The 22,969-nt window shown below is 42.3% G+C and overlaps 1 protein-coding gene and 1 non-coding gene across 2 annotated transcripts in view; one reads left to right on the forward strand and one right to left on the reverse strand.

Annotated features, from left to right (window-relative positions):
* Positions 1-22,969, forward strand: part of SPATA6L (spermatogenesis associated 6 like) — a 47,316-nt gene that overhangs the window by 4,493 nt on the left and 19,854 nt on the right. Inside the window, 5 exon segments of the mRNA XM_060610176.3 lie at positions 20-157; positions 2,809-2,857; positions 6,236-6,277; positions 17,104-17,228; positions 22,665-22,742. Of these exon segments, the coding sequence (XP_060466159.3) occupies positions 20-157; positions 2,809-2,857; positions 6,236-6,277; positions 17,104-17,228; positions 22,665-22,742 (432 nt within the window).
* TRNAC-GCA (transfer RNA cysteine (anticodon GCA)) lies at positions 9,580-9,664 on the reverse strand. The gene has a single exon. It is a non-coding gene; the product is annotated as a tRNA-Cys (tRNA).

Consider the following 22,969-nt stretch of genomic DNA (forward strand, 5'->3'; position numbering starts at 1 on the left):
CTTCTTCTTTGTTTTTAAGATTTCTTGTCCAGGGGTGTTCCTTCCCGACAAGCAAGATGTGTACCTTGGGGTGTACCTCCTGAATCAGTACCTGGAGACAGACTGCTTTCCCTCTGTGTTCCCTATTATGATTCAGCAGAGCATGAGGTTTGAAAAGGTGATCTTGACTTTCTCATTGCTAAACGGAGAAATGTAGATGTTGCTGTCTGAAGATCCTCTAATGGTTCCTATAAAGAACGCGGTTCTTAAAAAGTTACTTGGTACATTTTCTTTAAAAAATGACTTGAAGCGGCCTCAGCACACCGTAGTTGGAGGAATAGCTTTTACATTGTAGGTCTGAGCCAAGTGCTGTCAACCTAGTGCTAAATACCCTGGTCGATGTTTTCTATTCTTGGAACTCCCATGGCATTTTTCTAACTGGAGCAGAGAGAGCATTTTCTCAAAGTTCCTGGAGGTGTTAGAGTCAGTTGCATTACATTCATGACAGGGATTATCAGTGAATTATGGACCTTAGAAACAAACTGGTAGACTCAGAGAAATAACGAAAAAAACAAAACAAACAAACAAAAAAAAAAAACTAGATTCAAATTAGTAAAACCCTGTACCTGAAATCCTGTAACAAAACAGGCCTCTTCAGATTTACTGAGTATTCTTAGGCCATACCTGGTTTATTTAGCTACAGTGATAAAGACTGGGTTTCATTCCTACGAATAGGAACATGATATTAATAGAACATTTATCAACCTGCTTCCCGCCTCAATTTAGAATATGAAGTTCATTACTGTGACTCATTGGCGGTCCTTTGAAGTTTTTGTTTTGGAATTTGGAGGTGAAATCAGTCTTAACCTTGATGAGTCTAATGATTTCCCTTCAAAATGATATCACTGAGCTGCTTCTTTGGGAGAGGGGACAAATCCGGGAAGGGCTCCAGGGTGTAGCCTATCACTTTTATCTTCAATTTTTTTTTTAACGTTTATTTATTTTTGAGACAGAGCATGAATGGGGGGAGGGTCAGAGAGAGAGGGAGACACAGAATCGGAAGCATGGAGCCTATCACTTTTAAAGGTCTGGATGGTGCTGCCCAGAAAATGACATGTTTTGAACTGAGAATGGGCAATGAGATGAGGGTTGGTTTTCCAACAGGCTAGGGCTGTAGATAATATTTTTGTACATTACAGCTTGTTTATTTAAACAGAGTCTACCAAACTGGTTAGATAAGAGAGGAGAAGAATAAATGGCTATTACCTTGGGACATACAGTCAGAATCGAAAGCAACCTCCTTCTACTAGATATTAGCAGTGGTAGGAAGTGAGTGGTGAAAATCCAGTCTATGTTTTCCCCTAAGAATTTCCTTTTTATCAAGTTTGCTTCTGTAGAAGACTTTAGAAATCTTTTTATAAGAAACCCAAGGGTACAAAGTCAAAGAAGCACAGAATGATAATTCTGTAAATGAACTTGGAGGTCATCAAGTCCAACATCCCTGATGTGTAGAAAAGGAAGGAGAGACTCACACATACTCTAGATGCCTCTCCTGCTCTCTTGCAGAACTGTGCCTTTAAGGTTGCTGGTCAAACATGTATCATGGGCCATTTTTCTTTTTATAAAATGTGGTTCTTTAAAAATCTGAAATACTGCCCTCATGTGTGAGCAGTTTGGGTTCATATTCCAGCTTTCTCCATTCAGCTCTAGTGTTCTTGGATTTGTTCTGTTCTCCAGCTGCAAATGCATGCAGCAAGTATCAAAATCATTTTCTCGTCTCTGGACCTTCTGTGTAACCCAGAATTGAACACCCTAAAGCAATTGGATAAATAAACTGTTCATAACGAACGTATGAGACATTGTGTTTGAACAGTTCATGTTGATCATTTACTCCCCAGAGTCATACTTGAGAAAATCCTTAAACATGGATGAAGTGAAGGGATGCCATTACTGAAATATTTTAGGGGGAAAAAAAACCCTCACCCACATTTGCCCTGATACATCTAGGTCAGGAAGGCAAAAACGGATTGCAGGGGATAGCCTCCACTTTTGTAGTTAAAGCAGACCTGGCTTTAGATCAAGAGCAGATTTTAACCATGCTTACGTTTAAATACCATTTACATCAGAACATTAATGCCTGAAACCAAACTCTGGTGAAAACTTTGGTTTCATGCAGGCTTCCAGAGTTTAGGGAGACGGGCGTGGTGTGCTTTCAATTTCAGTCCTGTCCCAGACCCTTTTAGCTCAAGGACAAAATAAGCAGATTTGGCATTCGCTAGGCAGATATCACAACGTTTGTCTTGTGCTTCATGATATACTTTAAACTTATGAGGCTCTCCCTCTCTCTAGTTATTTTGTTCTGTAGGAGGGTGCGTAGGTTTTCTTTTGTGTTGCACATAGAATTTGTACTGAGGTTCCTGTTTAGCACAACCAATTGTTAGAGTCGTTTATTCAGTTAACATCACTTAATGAGTGTCCGTGGTATGCAGAATGTTTTTCTAGGTATTCAAGCAAGACTCTTTGAGGTTGATGCCAGATGTGCTTTTAGCCACAAACTATAAGACTAGGTCAAGTTGGTGACATTTTGAGCATGGGGTAGAGTCAGCTAACTCAGATTTTCCTTGTACTTGGTATTGTGTTTATTCTCATTCTATAGTCATTTGTTGAACTTTTAGCCGCGTACACGTTAAAGATACTTCTGTTGAATTTTAAAATACTATATGGCTGGAATTGACATGTGTTAATTGTTTGGAAAGATAAAACCTACAGTTTCTATAAGCATATATTAATCTTTGAAAATTTATTTTCACCATTTTTTTTTTCCTGCAGGTATTTGAAAATGCAATAGATCCTGGGGCTGTAGCAGAGATTTTAGAAAGTAAGTGCTCTTAAAACAAAGCAGAACAACTATTGGGTGTATGTAATTGTGTGTGCAGATATAAAATTCTGTATTCTAATTCTGCATTGTGATATTTCCATTTTGATCCATACTTATATTCAAGACTGTGTCAAATTTGAATCATGGTTTTGATTCTATTACACACCCTTTTCCAGATAGAGATGGGATTTATTTGATGGTACACTTCTGTTTGTTTATATATTATAATTAAATGGTTTTTGTATCTTCATACAGTTATGTGACCATCATAATTTTTAAAAATTAATTAATTAATTAATATTTAAATTTACATCTAAGTTCGTTAGCATATAGTGCAACAATGATTTCAGGAATAGATTCCTTAGTGCCCCTAACCCATTTAGCCCATCCCCCCCCACAACCCCTCCAGCAACCCTCTGTTTGTTCTCCATATTTAAGAGTTTCTAACGTTTGTCCCCCTTCCTGTTTTTTATAATATTTTTGCTTCCATTCCCTTAGGTTCATCTGTTTTGTATCTTAAAGCACTCATATGATACTTGTCTTTCTCTGACTAATTTCATTTAGCATCATACCCTCCAGTTCCATCCACGTGGTTGCAAATGCAAGATTTCATTCTTTTTGATCCACTCATCCATCAATGGACATTTGGCCTATTTCCATACTTTGGCTATTGTCAATAGCGCTGCTATAAACACGGGGGTGCATGTGCCCCTTCGAAACAGCATACTTGTATCCCTTGGATAAATACCTCGTAGTGCAGTTGCTGGGTCGTAGGGTAGTTCTATTTTTAAGTTTTTGAGTAAACTCCATACTCTTTTCCAGAGTGGCTGTACCAGTTTGCAACCATCACCATAATTAATTTTAGGGTATTTTTATCACCATAGAAAGAAACCCTAAACCCATTCTTCCTTATCACTCCTAGCCCTAGGGCACTGCTAACCAATATTTCTGTCTCTATAGATTTGCTTATGCTGGATATTTCATATAAATGGAGTTATATAATATGTGGTCCTTTGTGACTGGCTTCTTTCACTTAGCATGTTTTCAAGATTCATCTTTGCTACAGCATGTGTCAGTATTTCATTTCTTTCTGTGGCGAAGTAGCGTTCCATGGTATGGCTGTGCCACGTTTTGTTTATTCATTTAGTGGTTGAGGGACATTTGGGGTTTCTTCATGTTTGGGCTATGATGAACAACGTTGCTGTGAATATTTGTGTACCAGTGTTTTTGTGGACATGTGTTTCCATTTCTCTTGGGTCTATACCTCAGAGTGGAAGTGTTGGGTCGTATGGTAATTCTTTTTAATTTTTGGAGACACTGCACCAAAGCAACTGTATCATATTACATTCCACCAGCAACGCGTGAGGGATCCATTTCTCCACATCCTGGTCAACACTTGTTACTTGTCCTGTTGATCGGCGGCCATTCTTGTGGGTACGAGTGAAATCTCATTGTGGTTTTGATGATTTTGAGCATTTTTGCATGTGCTTACTGGTTGTTTGTATCTGTTATTTGGAGAAATGTGTGTTCAGAGCTTTTGCCTGTATTTTAATGGGGTTGTTTGACTTTTTATTATTGAGTTGTAGTATATTATGAACTTGTAACATATTGAATTCCTTGTATATTATAGATGCAAGTCCCATAGCAGATGTATGATAGATACTTTCTTCCATTCTTTGGATTATCTTTTCATTTTCTTGATGGTGTTCTTTGAAACACAAAACTTTTTAATTTTGATGAATTCTGTTTTATTCGTTTTTCTTTTTTTACTTGAGCTGTTGATGTCATACCTAAAAAACCATTACCTAATTTAAGTCACAAAGATTTATGTCTGTGTTTTCTTCTGAGAGTTTTATAGTTTTAGCTTTTACATTTGAGCCTATGACACCTATTAAGTTTATTTTTGTAAATAAGCATGAGGTAGGGGTCCGCCTTCATTCTTTTGCATCTGGGTATCCAGTTGTCCTGGATGTGGTCTCATCTGTTGATAAGAGTATTTTCCCCCCATTGAATAGTCCGGATACATTTGTTGAAAATCAACTGACTGTAAATATGAGGGGTTTTTCTGGATTCTCACTTGTATTCTGTGGATCCATATATCCGTCATTATGCCTGTAACACACAGTCTTGATTATTGTAACTTTGTAAGGTTTGAAATCAGGAAATGTGAGTCCTCCACCTTAGTTCTTCATTCCAAGGCAGTTGTTGCTATTTGGATTCTCTTGTGTTTCCATGTGAATTTTAGGATCAGCTTGTCTGTTTCTGCAAAGGAGCCAACTAGGATGTTGATAGGGGTTGCCTTGAACCTGTAGATCAATTTGAGGAATGTTTCCATCTGAACAACATCAAGTCTTCCAGTCCATGAACATGGGATATAGTGAGAATTCACTGAACGTAAGGGATTTAGAGCCTGAGACAAATGGAGGGCTTAACATTCCCATTGTCCTACTTGGAAAACCTAAAATTACAAACTGCCTTAACTGTCCGTTTCTTGGCATTTAAAATTCTGTCCTCATACATCCACATGCTTTTCATAAGTCTGCAGAGGGAGAATTTTACTTTTCTTGTATACAGACTTCTAGCTGTTTTGAGACATAATTGACATATCACATTATGTAAGTGTAAGGTATACAACATGTGGATTTGATACACTTAGATATTGCAAAATGATTACCACAGCATGAGCTAACACACTCATCCCATCATGTAACTGCCATCTCTTTCTTGTGGTGAGAACATTTAAGACCTACCCTCTTAGCAACTTTCAAATATATAATATGGATTAGTTAACTATAATCGTCTATGATTGCCACCATTATTGTCTATTTTAAAATGTATTCACTTCTATAATTTGGGGGAATTATCTTTATCGATTTTTTATTGTTATACCATTTATGTTTAAGTTACTTTCAGATTTGAATTTTACTCTTGTCCTTATAGATTTTGTACATGGGCTCACTATTTGTAAATATACTTTGCGCTCGGGAAGTATAAAAAATGTTATATTTTATGTTTCATTTATATTGTCAGAGAGCATACTGTTTTAAGCAAGATAAACTTGTATAGGTTGATGGACAAGAGTTGGATTTTGAATTTTTAAAATGAGAATCTGATTTTTATGTCAGTGATTTATGGATACGTTTTTAAGACAAAATATTACATCCATGTCATCAATACTTCTTAGGGCACAAAATGTTATTTTTATAACTTAGTTACTCCCACTCTATGCCCTTGGATTACTGGGTCCAGAAATACCTGAATCCTTGTTGATATGGCATTATTATTATTATTATTATTATTATTATTATTATAAATGGAATGTTATGACAATTTTGAATTTAGCAATTATGAAAAACTCTCTCATTTTTTCTATTTTAGGCTTCCTAACCAGGTTTGAATTAATACAGCTAGTATCTCCAGGTAATGTGCCCATAAATGCATTTCTAAATCAGTTTATTTTAATTTTGAAGGGATTTTGGCACGACAGAATGGGGACTGGTATTTACAAGTTGTGCTTTCTAGAACACTCACTTTCCCCCCGACCAGTGTGTTGAATTTTATCAATTCTCACAGAAGTAACTTTATGGGTCTGGTGGCAGTAAGCATAACTTAAAGGCGCTTTGGCTTTCCATTTTTTCATGACTTTAATTATCACCAAATAAGAAAAGCTTGGCTCAGTTTTTTTCAAGTTTTTGCCTTTGGCTTTGTTGGCGAACCCAAAACTATCTTCTGTGTTAGATGCCAGAACGGGGTTGGTAAACTGTAGGCCAGTCCAGCCTGCAGTTTGTTTTGTGTGACTCGTGAGCTAAATTTCTATTTTTTTTTAAAATTGAGATTCATAAACTGGATATTTAATTCATATACTATAAACCTCTCCATTGCAAGTGTACAACTCAGTTGTTTAAGTATCTTCACAAATTTCTGCAAACATCACCACCATCTTATTCCAGAACCTTTTTATTATCTGGAAAAAAAACAAAACCAAACCACTGTAGTCCTTAATAGTCACCCTTTATTCCCTCTTCCCACAGCCCTGGCCACCACTAGTCTACTTTCTCTATGGCTGTGCCTCTTCTGGACATTTAGTGTAAATGGAACCAGACAATATGTAGCCTTTGGTGTCTGGCTTCTTCCATTTGGCATGTTTTCAAGATTCACCCAGGTTGTAGCCTGTTATCGTTACTTTGTTCCTTGTCCGGATGCATAATGTGCTTTTATATGGATACGCCTAGTTTGTTTATCCCTTCGTTGGTCGATGGACGTTTGAGTTGTTTCCTGGTTGATGGACGTTTGAGTTGTTTCCACTTTTTGAATATCATGAACGACACTGCTATCAACATTCACGTACAAGTTGTTGTGTGAGTACATGTTTTCAATTCTCTTGGGTTCATACCTAGGAGTAGAGTTTCTGTATCATATGGTACCTCCACGTTTAACTTTTTAAGGAACTGCCAAACTGTCTTCGGTTCTGGCCGTTTTGAAGGGTTGGAAAAAAAATTTAAAACATGCGTATTTCGTGATGGGAAAATTATATAAAATTATATAAAATCCACATTTCATCGTCCAAAAAGTTTTATTGGAACACGACCATGCTTCATTTATTGTCTGTGGCTGACTTTGTTTATGCTGGAGTTGAGTAGTTATGACCGCGTGGCTTGCAAAGCCTAAAATATTTACTATCTGACCCTTTTATGGAAGCAGTTCTTGCCAGAATCATGGGACTTTAGGAGGAAACCATTCTGTGGTGCCTCTGCTTCCTGTGTGTCTTGAATGGCAGGGCACCTGAGCTAAACTTCTGCATGGTGGCATCAGTTCTCTTACGTGGTTTCTCAGTGTGGCTGGTTACCTGGTGATTTTAGTCGTGTGTGTGTGTGTGTGTGTGTGTGTGTGTGTGTGTGTGAGAGAGAGAGAGAGAGAGAGAGAGAGAGAGAGAGGGAGGGAGGGAGAGAGAGGGAGAGAGAGATAATATTTAAAACTCAGGGGGCACCTGGATGGCTCAGTCGGTTAAGTGTCTGACTACAGCTCAGGTCATGATCTCACGGTTCATGAGTTTGAGCCCCGCGTCAGGCTCCGTGCTGACAGCTTGGTGCCTGGAGCCTTCTTTGGATTCTGTGTCTCCCTCTCTCTTTGCCCCTCCTTCCCTTGTTCACTCTCTCTCTCTCTCAAAAAGAAATAAACATTAAAACTCAGAAACATTTAGAATTCTTTTTTGATTTTTGCTGTTACGGGTTTTTGCCTTTTCTCTTCCCAAGATGAAAATAGCTTTATGGTTTTTAGTTGCTGCAAAAAGCATTCCCAAATGATGAGAAAACCTCTATTTATAATTTGGTGAACATGTTTCTTGATATTTGTCTGTGGACAGAACACCTAGATATGGAATTTCTACATAATAGTGTCACATACATTTTCTTCTCTTATTGGCTTCCCCCCATCAAATATCACTGTTGTGTTGTCATTTCTAAAAGCCTGGAGGTACCTCATTCTTTTTAATGGTAATAAAGAATTCCATTAATTCACTTATGTGTCCTTAAAAGTCTCTAAACAGTAGGGACATCATATTTGGGGTTGTTTGACTATACGTTGTTGTCTGTAGTTTGTCTTTTTTCAATAGCTATGTGTTTTTCCAGAATATTCTAATTATCCTTAAATTTATATTGTTGAACATGTAGGTTTTCCTTGTCTTTCACATATTTATAAAAATTATTTTTTTCTCCGGGCTCCTGGATGGCTTAGTCAGTTAAGCCTCTGACTTCGGCTCAGGTCGCAATCTCATGGTTTGTGAGTTCGAGCCCCACATCGGGCTCCGTGCTGACGGCTCAGAGCCCGCTTCAGATCCTCTGTCCTCCTTACTCTCTCTCTCTCCCCCTGCACTCTTTCTCCCAAATAAACACTTAAAAAAAGATATTTCGCCAGAGATTACAGTGTGTTGTTCTGATTATTCTATTTTATTACTAGTTATTGTTGTGAATCTCTAACTATGCCTAACTTATACATTCAACTTTATCATAGGTATGTATGTATAGGAAAAAAACGTAGTTTATGTAGGATTCAATGCTGTCTGCTGTGGGGGCCTTGGTATATAATTCCCCATGGATAAGCGGGGACTCGACTAAACCATCCATCCATATCTGTAACCTGAAAGTAAACCGATCGTCAGCAAGCTTCCATTATTACTGTGTTCAGCAGTGTGTATACAGCAGGCCCATTGCCCATATCCTAGCTAATGCTGGATATTAATGTTTGAATTAATCATGTTTGCCAAGTATATAATAATTTCTTTAAAGTATATTGTACTCTATTTTCTGGCCTCTTCTTTTTTGCAGACATGATTTGTGACAACCTCAAATTTAAAATTTACTTCTCAAAAAATTTCCATTTTCCCATGATTTGTTTTCTTTCTTTTCCTCTGTACAACGTGACTTTCAGTGCCCCGTGGTTACTTGTGGAGTGATGTCTGGATGTTAACATTGCATTTGGTATAACTTCCTGATATTTTTACCAAAGTTTTTAATAAGTTATGCTTACTGTGTATGGATTCCCCCTGTTTTGTTGTATGTTCTGATACGTTATTGTTTGAATTTTTCTTCTTTTAAAAAGACTTTTTTTTAATGTTTATTTTTGAAGGAGAGAGAGACAGAGTGTGAGTGGGGGCTGGGGTGAGGCAGAGAGAGAAGGAGACACAGAATCTGAAGCAGGCTCCAGGCTCCGAGCTGTCAGCACAGAGCCCGACGCGGGGCTCGAACCCACAAACCACGAGATCATGACCTGAGCTGCAGTCAGACGCTCAACCGACTGAGCCACCCAGGCGCCCCTTTCTCTTCTTCTTAAGAAAACATGAGGGAAGGAGAGTGAGCCTGGCAGATTCCTGAGCTAAAGCAGAGGTGACTGTGGAGGCTTTTAAGAGGATCACAGTTGTGCCTGGTGTGGCCCTGCCTGTGGCGGGTCAAGGCCCCAAGGGATGGAGGGGACCCAGAAATCTGTAGCTCTTCTGCCTCTTGGCTCACTGGCAGAGGAGGCCCCGAAACAGAGAAGTACCCCACTCTCTGTGGATCTAAGGACGGGTACCCTCGTATGTGTTAGGGCTTTCTTAGGTAGACAGAAGAGAAGGAAGGCCAGTGGTGCCTCTTCCTGGCTTTCCAGAAATTCTTACTGAATATTTTTCAGCCTAAAAGTGACAGGCTAAAATCAGGGCATTGAATTTTTTTCCACGTTTTTTTTTTTTTTTTTTCCTTATTTGACCTAGTTTTATGTTCAAACATATATCAATGCTAACTGGCAAGTTATACTTCAGTATGTTAATAAAATAGAAGCAGACTCATTTTGGTCTTATTTAATTCTACACGAATTAAAAAAAAAAATAACCCAATACCTACATACTCTCACTGTAAAAATTAAACTAACACAAAGTTATATAAAATGAAAAGTCAAAAGCCACATTCGTCAACAGCTCCTGACAACAATTACTAATAATTTTCTTTTCAGATGTTTTAAAATGCATTTAGTATATGTAATGCATTTAAAATCTAAAATACATACATGCATATATATACATACATATACATACATGTGCTATATATATCTAGTATTTATCATATGTATGTTTAGTATACATATTGGTTGAATATACATATTCTGCAGCTTGCTTTTTAAAGTTTAATATATCTTAGATTGCCGTATGTTCTTTTTTTTCATTTCGAGAGAGAGAGAGAGCATGAGCAGGGGAGAGGGGCAGAGAGACAGGGAGAGATCAAGCAGACTCCTCGCTCAGCATGGAGTCTGACATGGGGCTCCACCCCACGACCCCGGGATCATGATCTGAGCCAAAATCAAGAGTCAGATGCTCAGCCGACTGAGCCACCCGGGTGCCCCAACCATGTGTTTTCCACACGACCAGAAATCCATCTGTGAGCGGGTTGCAAGAATAGCTCGAAGCCACGATGATTGGAGAATACTGAGGCTGGGTGCACGCGTACTGTTTATAACTCAGAAGTTACTCAGATACAAAGTGGAGGCCTTACGAGACGTGTTTTCCTTTTGTCTACGGTCCTTCAATTTCAGATTGTAATCTTAGTGGAATGAAGTTAGAATTGCTCAAAATAATTCCACTCAGCTTCGGATGCATTGGAGACGGATCCTTTAGTTCTCCTGAGGTGTTCATTGAGGGTGTGCCCGGAACGTGCCCCACAGTGTGCTTCTGGCATCCCACCAGTGGTGCCAGGCGGAAGGGTGATTGTAAGCCCTTTTGCTCTGCTGGGTCTCGATAGCAGATAATTAAGTAAAAATGATTTGTCTCATTGTAGGCTGCACCGTAGGGTCACATGGGTCACATGTAGGTTCACAGGGACCATCCCTTCACTTGGCTGAATTGTTACCTTTTCATTTTGCTGTAGATGTTATTTTATTGTTTGATTCCTTAAAAAAAAATTTTAATGTTTGTTTATTTTTGAGAGAGAGAGAGAGACAGTGCAGGCAGGGGAGGGGCAGAGAGAGAGGGAGACACAGAATCTGAAGCGGGCTCCGGGCTCCGAGCTGTCAGCACAGCGCCCGACGCAGGGCTTGAGCTCACCGACTGCGCCGTCATAAGCTGAGCCACCCAGGCGCCCCTCATTGTTTGATATTTATTCACATTCCTTTCAAACACGCTGATAGTCAAAAGACATATTATGACCATGTGTTAATGATACAAGTAGCTTAGATTTACATACAGCTTTACTGCTAAAGAATGAAGGGGTCCAAAGATTTGGCTTAGAAGCTGTAAAGACGCCTCGGGTTCTTGTTTACCAAGATGGGAAAAAAGCAAGTGGACACAGGGGGGCAGCAGTGTAATCCTGTTGGACTGGGAGCTTGATGCTTTCTTTTTACTGATCTCTTAGAGAAAAAAACGTCTACTTGGGGATAAGTCATGTGCATTCAGTCCAGCTGTAAATTGCCATTTTTGTGGGCACCTGTTCCCTCAATCAGAGTTTGGTTTTATACTTTGTAGTGTGTTTACCAGGCATCAGCAAGAACAGAACTCCTGCCTCAGAAAATATGGTTTTGAATTCCTGCTTTGCCGTGTGGCATCATGATAAGTGTCTTCTACTCACAGAGCCTCAGTTTCCTTATCGGTAGAGAAGGCATCAAATGAGACTCCATAACGGGAAGCAAGCTGTCGATTCTGATGTGCTCTATAAATGTTAGATTTTCAATACAATATTGTTATTAAAATGATCGATTTTGGGGGCGCCTGGGTGGTTCAGTTGGATGAGCATCCAACTCTTGATTTCGGCTCAGGTCAAGATCCCAGGGTGATGGGATCGAGCCCCCTCTGCACTGGGCGTGGAGCCTGCTTGAGATTCTCTCTCTCTCTCTCTCTCTCTCTCTCTCTCTCTCTCTCCCCCTCTCCCCTGCTTGTGCTCTCTCTTTATCTCTCTTTAAAAAAAAAATGTTTTTTTTTCTTGAAGTCCTCATTCGTTTTCCTTTTTAGGGGAAATGTTTTTCATCGACGGCATCGATGATGTCGTTGTCTGTCTGTGCCATTAGCCTATAAGAACACGGATTTCCTTCAGACATAGCACGTGGCCTATGAGTATCGCTCAGCCTGTGTATAACCCAGGCTCTTGCTGTAACATCCTCGTGGGGTGCCAACATTTTTACACTGGGTGGCAGTTAGGACTCTAGAATATGATGGAACCAGAGAGAGAACTGAGGACATAGCCTTCTATCTATCTCCTCCAATTTCAGTGCCTTCATCCCCGTGATTCCAAAGCTAGTAGATGAGCAGGCCTCCAGTTCTCTGTCCTCTTATTTTTATCTTCATTCTTGCTAACGACGGCGATAGTGACTCAGTAGCTGTCATTTTGGATGCAGTGACAAGAGCTAGCCAGAAACCCATGAAAGGAAAAAGGAACAGCCCGGTGTGTGAGGCATCGTCCCATGCACGCAGGTGTTCCCGGTAGGAGCGTGTGACTGAAAACACGTGACGTCCAGAGACCAGGGTGGCCCTGGTACCTCGTACCCCTGCTGGGTTGGTGTCATGGAGCGGGCATGATAATGGCAGGTGATGTCCGAGTGCTCTACGCTTTGTATATGTCACGTGACCTCACAGTAGCCCTAGGGGGCAGGTACTACGATGACTTTTACGTTTTCCCGAAGAGGCCCCTGAAGTTAGGAGATCACGTAACGTGCTCCTGGTCACACAGCTGGTAAAGGGTGGGGCAGGGATCTGAACCAGCTCTGTGTGCATCTGGACACGGTTCTTCCCCACTGTACGTGGACCTCAGCAGAAAGCTGCGTTCCGTTGCTGGTGACGGATGAGGAGACCGTCACATCACTTCCCATTTTCAGGTTGCGCTCGTGAGACCTCAGACTGGAGGAAGTCTGTCTGGCCGGCAGAGGGGGGGAGGCCATGCCCCTCCTAGGGAGCACTGATAAAAAAGGTGGCCAGGATAAGACTGGGAAATGATTGATGCTAAGATTGATTCTGGGATAGCACCCGCCTTCCACTGCCTCTCCACCTTTCTCTTTGTCATCAGTGTACCTTGTATATTTATTTGCATAGTTTTTTTGACATCTGTAGACTGGAAACTCCAGGAGGGCAGGAGTTGGACCCATTTTGTCTGCTAGTATACATGCAGGGTCTAGGACTCCTGGCACACAGTAGGTTCTCTATGCATATTTCTTGAACGTATGAATGAAAAGAAATTGAAAATATTGGAAAGAAATGATTGAGAAATGAATGAACTGTGAAGGTTGGAAAAAAAATTTTTTTAAGTAGGCTTTATCCCCAGTGCAGAGCCCAACACGGGGCTTGAACTCACGACCCTGAGATCAAGACCCTGATCAGGGTCAGGACCTGAGCTGAGATCAAGAGTTGGCTGCTTACCCAACTGCGCCACCCAGGGACCCCTCAGAGGATTTTTGGTCTGTCTGCCTTGTCTCACGGTGGTGGAAACGGAGTCTCAGAGAGGGTGATTACTGCTAACTGACTCCACGTCGGTCTTCACGATTATCCCCTCAAGAGGCACTTAGCAAGTGTCCGCCCTGTACCAGGCACCCGTCTGGGGGCAGCCCCGGGGGGCTGTGTTTTACCACTCGGTTCTGACGGCCACCCAAACACAGGTGTAAAATGTCTATCTTTAATGACATCTCAAGGGCCCTATGGGAAACGCTGACAGAATGGTCCCTCTCCAGGTGAGGCGTCGTGGCTGGGCCACTAACTGCCTGGCATTCACACCTTTCTGGGCACAGCCCTGCCAGGGACAGAGTAAGGAACGTTGACAGACAGGGACTGCTTTCATGGAACGTTGATGGAAACGGATCAGAGATACATATCCGAATGAAGAGCCTGCTGAGTGGTACGTTAAGGGCTGCAAGTTCATTGGGCTGCAAGTTCAAAGGGCATACCGCCTTTCTAATGAGATGAAATTTCAACCGAGGCCCATCATGGGATAGGAGGGAGGCAGCCCTGCAACGATCCAGGGAAGGAACGTTACAGGGAGAACCCGGGGCAAACGTCTGAGGTCGAGGCGAGCCTGGCGTGTTGGAGGGACAACGGGAAGGGCGGCAGGGAGGGCGTGGAATGACCGAGGAGGAAGAGTGGTAACATGAGGGAGGAGAGGCGGTCAGAGGCCTGATGATGTGGAGTCTTGAAGTCCAGAGCAAGATGCTCAGGCTTTATTCGCGAGTGACGGGAAGCCCGCTGGGAGGTTCTCAGGAGAGGAAAGGCCCAGTCTGACGTGTTTATAACATCGCGGTGTGTGGAGGACAGGTGTGAGTGCAGCAAGAATGGAAGCAGAGAGAGCAGTGTGGAGGCCGTGGCAGTGGTCCGGGAGGGAGGTGGTGTGGCGGGGACCGGGGTAGTGACCGTCAAGATGGAGAGAGGAGACAGATTGCAGGTTTATCTCGGAGATGGAGTCCACAGGACTGGCTAGCGGGTTAACGTGAGGGGCGAAGGAGTGGAGTCAAGGATAAAGCCTGGACTTTTGGCCCGAGCACACGCTCCCTTCTCTCTGAAGGGAGAATAGGGGAGAGCTTATGTGTGGGAAAAAATCAAGGGTGTTGTTTTGGACCTGTTACTTTGGAGACATGAGGAGACATTGGACGTGAAGCTTGAAGGACGAAGGAGATCTCAACAGGATGGGAAGGAAGAAAGGACATTTTGGAAGGAACAGCACCGGCAGAGGAAGGACGGGGCGGTGGAGGAGGGAGAGATACATCATCAATCCGTTGTGGCCGGAGCACGTCTGAGAGAAGGGTGGGGACACGTGATCTGATGACGAAAACCATAGAATGCGTTCTTTTTGCACATGGATCCTTATTAGAACCCAAACATTCATATTTATTTATTTATTTTAATTTTTAAAAAATGTTTTATATATTTTTGAAAGAGAGAGAGAGAGAGAGAGATGAGCAGGGGAGGGGCAGAGAGAGAGGGAGACACAGAATCTGAAACAGGCTCCAGGCTCCGAGCCGTCAGCACAGATCCCGACGGGGGGCTCGAACTCACGGACTGTGAGATCATGACCTGAGCTGAAGTCAGACACTTAACTGACTGAGCCACCCAGGCGCCCCCCGAACATCCGTATTAATGAATAAGTAGGAAGAAATTGGTCCATTATACGTGATAATGTCAGGTGTTTTCTGCCATCGACGTGCCAGAAATCCACCCTCGTCAGACTTCTTCTCACAAACAGAATGGTAGTCACCAAACAGTAAAGCTACCTGGTTGACCATAGTCTCTTCTGTGGCAGTGTGCCATACAGAGGCCACTCTTAGTCTGAACCTCTTGTGTTGCACCTGCTGTGTAGACGAGGAGCGTTCAGACGGCAGCTTCTCCGTCCTTCGCTCAGTGATTCTCGGTCCTCGTAGCCCCAAGATCTTTTGGTAATGAGTGTTTGGTAACATCCCTTTCGTCAGACTGAAATAATATTGATGGTTAATATAACCAACTGAAGCAAATCACTGCAAATAGAGAAATAAAAGGAAAATGGTTTCAAATAAAACGATAGCGTATCAATACATAAATGGTGGGCACAAAGAAGTATTTAGATGTGGCATGGTTTTCAAACTGCCAGTAGGGGCTCAGTAAAGACCCAAATACAGTCAAGTACGACGGCCCCTTAATTCACATGGTACCTGCATTCCCGAAAATTCAGTGTATTTTAAAACCATGCAGAGAAAGTGCTTTGTGTTTACATGTAGCCGTGAGGTTCCAGGCTTCGCTAATTGTAAGGGAAGAATTAGCTTCTCGCCTAAAAGAATGTCGGTTATGATGTTAGAATGTTGTGCAGGAGTGTCTTGAGTGTTGCAATGTCTTGACCCTGGCACCTTGGCTCCTGCCCATGACATGTCCCCACAAATCTTGGAAGTGTCCCTGAGGCTGGTACCAACTGTGCTAAGAACCACAGCCTCGGCTGTTCTGTGGGCCATCAGGATACTGGTATCTCTGCATCACAGGACACGTCGAGCCCCAGTCTATGCTGTAAGCTTTGTGTGAACAGGGCGCTGTCTGCTTTGTTCCTGTTCTGTCCCTAGGACCTGGCCCAAAGTGTGTCCTTGGAAAACATGTGGAAGGAAAGGATGGGTGGTCGCATGGATGGATGGACAGACAGATGGATGAAAAGAGATTTTTCTCTTTGTTCTGTCTTGTGGAGTAATCCTTTAGATATTTTTGTCTCTCTCTGTTGTGAGTTTGGAAGACTTTTAAGTTTTATCCATGAGATAAGAATCAGTAGAAGTGTCTTCTACTCTGCCTCTTAAATAAGAGGTGCTTTAATCAAAATGTTTATTTTTTTAATGTTTATTTATTATTTTTGAGCATTTATTTATTATTGTATTATAATAAATACATATTTTTATATAAATAAAAATAAACATTTTATTATAGTAAATACATATTTTTACATAAATAAAAATAAACATTTTTATTATAATAAATAAATATGATTTATTATTATTTTGAGCTCACCCCGAGTGTGAGCAAGTGAGGGGCAGAGAGAGGGAGACATAGAATCTGAAGCAGAGTCCAGGCTCCGAGCTGTCAGCACAGAGCCTGATGTGGGGCTTGAACTCACAAACCGTGAGATCATGACCTGAGCTGAAGTCTGATGCTTAACCAAATGAGCCACCCAGGCGCCCCAAAATGTCTACTTTTATCTGAGTGCCTTCTCTGCCATCACCTGTCTGAGCTCTTATTTTGTTAAACTCAAGAAGTAGATCATTTTCAGAACGTAAATCTACTTATGGTTTTTCTCCTTGCATTCTAGCATGGGAAGAGTTGGCCTTCTATGAAGAAAACACACGAGATTTTCTTTTCCCTGAGCCCAAGCTGACACCTTCACTCCCTGGCATGTACAGGCAGGTGCTCATGAAGACATTTGCAGGTTTTCCAGTAAGTGATTCATGCCCCGCTGGACTTCTGCTGGGAGAGATTCTTGCGACCTGGACATTTTATTTCCGATAGGGGATGCTCTTGGGCAGATCACTTCCATCTGGGTTAGTTCCCTTGTTCTGTTTAGCAGCCCTGTTTAGATGCCCCATTCAAAATACCAATTATACTGGTCTGAGAGGTGGGGATCTTACCTAGCCAGGTAAATCATTGCCATCGTCACACTGTCACATACTTATTAGAAGGACGTTTTTTCCACCTTCTCTGAATGCAGACTAACTGAAAGATTTGATACTGGTTTGTTTTTTATTAAATGTTTTATTTATTTTTGAGAGAGTTAGAGAGACAGTGCAAGCAGGCGAGGGGCAGAGAGAGAGGGAGACACAGAATCCGAAGCAGGCTCCAGGCTCCGAGCTGTCAGCACAGGGCCCAACACGGGGCTCGAACTCACAGACGATGAGATCATGACCTGGGCCGAAGTCGGACGCTTAACTGACTCAGCCACCCAGGCGCCCCTGTACCAGTTTATTTAATTGAAACTATTGTTTTCGTAGTAATAATGAAAGCAAAATACAGTCGTAATAGTAATAATGCCACCTCTCATTTATTTTGAGCTTTCGGTTCTTCATAAGATAGGTTATTTTCCTCAGAGTTCTCATGTCATCCAAGGCAGCTATCACAGTCTCCACTTAACGGAAGGGAAAGAGACAGAGGTTCACGGTGATATTATTGAAGGATCTTGAAAGACACAGCAGTGATTCAGATGACAGTCTGTTTTGGGGGCATTGCCTGAACCCAAATTCAAAATATTCATTTTGATGATATCTGTGATAGTTTCTAACCTCACAGCAACTCGGATGGTTTTCTCAACATTTCTGTGGCCTGGATGGCCTCTGTTGTAAGGGCCGCACCTTTATGAATTATAAAAAGCATATTTAATACTCAACTTTTCTGTTACTTGCCCATGAATCTCTGTTACTATCACTTAATAAAATGTCATTGCCTCCCATTTTGTTGAGAGTACTGTGTAGAATATACAACATGCAGGACCCTTACTTCTGTGATGTTTATGACGACAGAACTTCTAGTTCTAATACTTCAAATGGCAAACTTTCATCAAAAGTTGTCCTCCTCAGAATTGCTAATGTCCGTAACTCTAAACCCTCCATAATCTTTGAGGGTTTGGTGAATATCACTGACGCCATTTTTTTTTCCCCTCCGAGATACTCTTTGTATATCACCTGTATCCATCGTACTCATGAGAATGTTTGCCTTCATCATATTGAGTTACTGGCATATTTCTCTTCAGGAGCTAAAAGGATCAAAACTGGCGAGAATCGCGTGAAGGATATTCCTTATATTAACTTCGGTTTGCCTGAGTTTTCTATCACAGAAAAGCCATCCACAAACACTGAGCTGGTATCCAGCTGAGTATCGAGACGAGGAGAAACACACGTTCTTATATTTTCTCAAGTGTCGTCTCTGTTTAACTTTATGGGCATAAGTAGGAAGAAGAACATATAGGAAGTTGTGTTTATAGTTTTTTGTAAATGCAGAGAAAGGGCTTTAAAACCGCAGGGAAAGATCGGCAGGCATTAGAGGTAAAGTGTCAGTGAAGTTAATGAAACTATGTTTTAAACAATTTGTAAAAAGATAGCGGAGCTCAATTTCTCCCAAATGTTCTATAAAGCAACATAAAACCAGCTGCCACAGTTTTAATGGTAGCAGACATTCAGTGCCCGCTCACGAGATGCCAGGTACTGTGCTGAGTTTGTTACAGGTTATCTCGTGCAGTCCTCCTTGACCCTGCAAGGTGGCTATCAGTTTTTTCCTCATTTTACTGATGGGTAAGGTGGCATAGGTAGTTTAAGAAAGTGCTCGAAGAGAGGCACCTGGGTGCTCAGTCGGTTAAGTGTCTGACTCTCGGTTTTGGCTCAGGTCAGGATCTCACAGTTTCATGAGATCGAGCCCCACGTCAGGCTCTGTGCTGACGGTACACAGCCTGCTTGGGATTCTCTCTCTCTCTCTCTCTCTCTGCCCCTCCCCTACTCACGCTATGTCTCTCTCAAAATGAATAAACTTTTAAAATATTGAAAAAAAAAAGAATGGGCTTGAAGACACAGGGCTGATGAATGATGGGGCATGCTTGTCTGTCAAACTTCAAAGTCTGGAATCTTGGTCACTGTGAGACGCTAATTCTCTCATGTTTATTTCAGCCCATTGTCCACTTTCTCTACATTCAAATCATAGAACTTGAGTGTGTACATGTGTGGGTTAGGCAAATCATTCACTTGTTTTCTCTAAGTTGTTAATTCATTAAGAAGTAGACTTATTTCCTTCACGAAAATGTGACTTTTCCTTTGTATTTCTGTATTTCATTTCACTTGATACCTTAACCGCTGTTTCTCCCCCCTTTTCCTGCTGAAGTTAAGAATTTTTTTTTTAATTTAATTATTTTTGAGGGGGGGAAGGGCAGTGGAAGAGGGAGAGAGAGAATCCCAAGTAGAGAGCGCAGAGCCCACCTTGGGGCTCAAAGTCATAAACTGGGAGATCATGACCTGAGCTGAAATTAAAGAGTCAGACACTTAACTGACTGAGCCACCCAGGTGCCCCAAGAATTTCTTTTTTTAATATAATTTGTTCTCTTGTTAGGTGAAGACTGTAAAGTAAGCAGAAGGAATATTATTATTTCTTTATTGTTAACTTTTAGTTAATAATTTCATTTTTTCTTTAGGGCCATGATTCTAGAAAAGTCGTACTGTTAAATCCATTTCTTGACCTAACCATCATTGCCCTCATCCTGTTGCTAAGGAAATTGGACAAGATAGACCCTGTAAATTTCAGCTTTAAACTTTTACACTAAAATCATGTTCCTGGGAACAAGAAGACACGTTCTTCCTTATTATCTGTCAGTCACTGTCAGGCATCGAGGTTATATGAGCGAACAGGAATGTGTTACGGGGTGTGGATTCCTTGCTGGTAGGGCACCTCCCTCCTCTCCAGGCAAAGTGGAACAGCGGTTTGAAGTCCTGCTAGGCAGCCACACGTGCGAAGTGTGGACTCGGACTGTCTGGGTTCAGTCCCGGCTGTGTCACTCATTACTGTGACTTTGGGTAAATTGCTTTCTCTCTGTTTACCTGAGGTTCCCAGCTGTAAAATGGACTGATAATAGTACTTCCCCTATAGGGTTATTGCGAGGGTTGGATGTATGTACAGTGTTTAGCATGCTATCTGGCATATAGTTAGGTTCACGGTAAACGTGACCTGTTGTGGTTTATTAAACTGTCATTCAAATGATGATGCTGTCTCCTTGTGAGGCCATGAAAAACTGCACGAGTCTGTGGCCCACGTGGGGACGTGTTCAGGCTCAGACGGCTGGGCCAGGGGGGACCTGAGGTCTGGCACACACGAGGTCTCATGATTCTAACCAACAGCACTGTGGACCTTGGAGCTTCCCCCAGTCTCCTCTCCGGTGGGCAGTCTCACAGCTGGAGGTGAGGCTGAGCAGGTCACGTCACTGTACGCTGTTTGCCGGGTGTCTCCACCCCCCCCCCCACCCTTCCCCCCCACCCCCGGAGTTTCTAACTTGGCAGCAATTGGGCTCATGTGTTTGTAAGCCCAGAAATCTTGAGTCTCTGGCCCAAGCCTACCGCTTGTATGGGCATACCACATTCTAGAGGCAAAAAAAAAGAAGAAAGAAAAAAAGGAGCTGAGGATCTAGGCTGTGCCTGTAAGGACATGTTCTGTGGACAAGGTGAACGCACAAGAATGAACGTGCATAGGAGTGAATAAATGCCCAGGAAACAAGCTGACTCCTGGCTCCATCAATCCCCAGTGGACAGACTTAACCTCTCCAAGCTCGTTGGATAAAATGGGGATAGCACTGTGTACTACCCAGGTTGTGGGAGGGTTAAATGAGATGGCGTGAAAGTCCCTCACAAACCCTGGCGGAGTGGTAAAAGATACAGTACTTGTCAGTATCCTCTCCCCCTGGGGCTTCAGCTGATGCAAATCCTTCTTACTGACTATGTCCTGTCATGAGAATGAGCTTTCACAGCCCGGAGGAGTGAGGGGGAGGGCGGGCTTTGAGAGGCAACTGGGGCTTGGACAGGAGATGAAGAAAGGGAAGGCACACCGGGGACAAGGAACACCTGGCCAGGTGATGGTGTCTGGGGGAGGGAAGAGCAGAGGGTCCTGCTGGGCGGGGGAGGGGGGGAGGGAGTGATGGCTGCAGGTGAGTCCATGAGGTCAGTCGGAGATCCTGTAACTCGATCAGATCCAGTTCTGTTCTCGTTTTGCCATCTAGAAGCCACGGGACCTTGGGAAAATTGCTTTCTGTCTCTCTAAAGCCTCAGTCTTTTTTAGAAAGATAATGGTATTTTTATTTTATTTATTTATCAATTAAAAGCGTTTATTTTTGAGTAATCCCTACACCCGATACGGGGCTCAAACTCGCAACCCCAACATCAAAAGTCGCACGCTCCATTGGCTGAGCCAGCCAGGTGCCCAGATAATTGTATTTTTTAAATGACCGTGCGGTAAATTGATTTTTCTGATAACACGGTTACACGAATGTTAACACATGTATAGATTTGTGAAACCACCACCGTGATCAGGATGTGGAGCTCTCCCATCCACCCCCAAATCTCCTCCTTTTATCCCTTTATAGGTGCAACCTCTCCCTTACCCCTCACCGCTGGTCTGCTCTCCATCACTGTAGTGACCGTCTTTTTCAGAAGGTCACGTAAAGGGAATTATATGGTCTGCACCCTTTTGAGATTGGCTCCTTTCACTTGGAAAAATGCCTTGGACAGTCACCCATGTGATTGTGTGCGCCAGCACTTTGTTCCTTGTTATTACTGAGTGTGTGTGTGGCTGTGTATTATTCAGTGTGGCACCGATCCCCAGAAAAGTGTCAATGACACGAAATGGGAAGTTTGGAAATAGATCTAATGAGCATAAATATTTGGTATAAGATACGAAGCACGTTTTTCAAAGCAAGTAGGCAAGGAAGGAGAACCTCTATCTATCCCAGATAATCCTAAATAATCTCACTCAATTCTGTGGTTCAGTGTTTTAATTTTTTAATGTATGTTTATTTTTGAGAGAGACAGAGACAGAGTGCGAGCAGGGGGAGGGGCAGAGAGAGAGGGAGACACAGAATCCGAAGCAGGCTCCAGGCTCTGGGCTGTCAGCACAGAGCCCGACACAGGGCTCGAACTCACGGACCGTGAGATCATGACCTGAGCTGAGATCGTATGTTTAACCAACTGAGCCACCCAGGTGCCCCATATGTATATATTTTAAGCGATATGTGTGGGTTATGCCAACCACACAAAAGAGTAATTAGGTTCTTACAGGCTTTCAAGTTAGAATGGGATGGGCGAAGAATCTGTTTCCAGTAACTTATTTGCTTCCTTTATGCTATTTCATTTTTAGGGCATTGCTCCCAAAATAGAGTTTTCCACACGGACAGCCATCAGAGAACGCGTGTTCCTGCATAGAAACAGGTTTCTTGTAAGTATAATCAAGAAGCCAGTGGTAGATCTGTCAGGAATTTTCTCCACAGAATTTTCTCAGCTCAAACTCAGTTACTAAGTTTAGATGCAACTGGATGAGTAGAAACCTGGAGACTCCTGGCTGGGTTTGAGTTTCTGTTATTCGGACGGTTCAGCCTGCCCCATTAGACTGTGTCTGACATGGGTTCCTTCTGGTCTGTGGTGGAGCGGACAGAAAAGCGATAC

The sequence above is a fragment of the Panthera onca genome, chromosome D4 (assembly GCF_046562875.1).
Source record: "Panthera onca isolate mPanOnc1 chromosome D4, mPanOnc1 haplotype 2, whole genome shotgun sequence".
Taxonomy (NCBI): Eukaryota; Metazoa; Chordata; class Mammalia; order Carnivora; family Felidae; genus Panthera; species Panthera onca.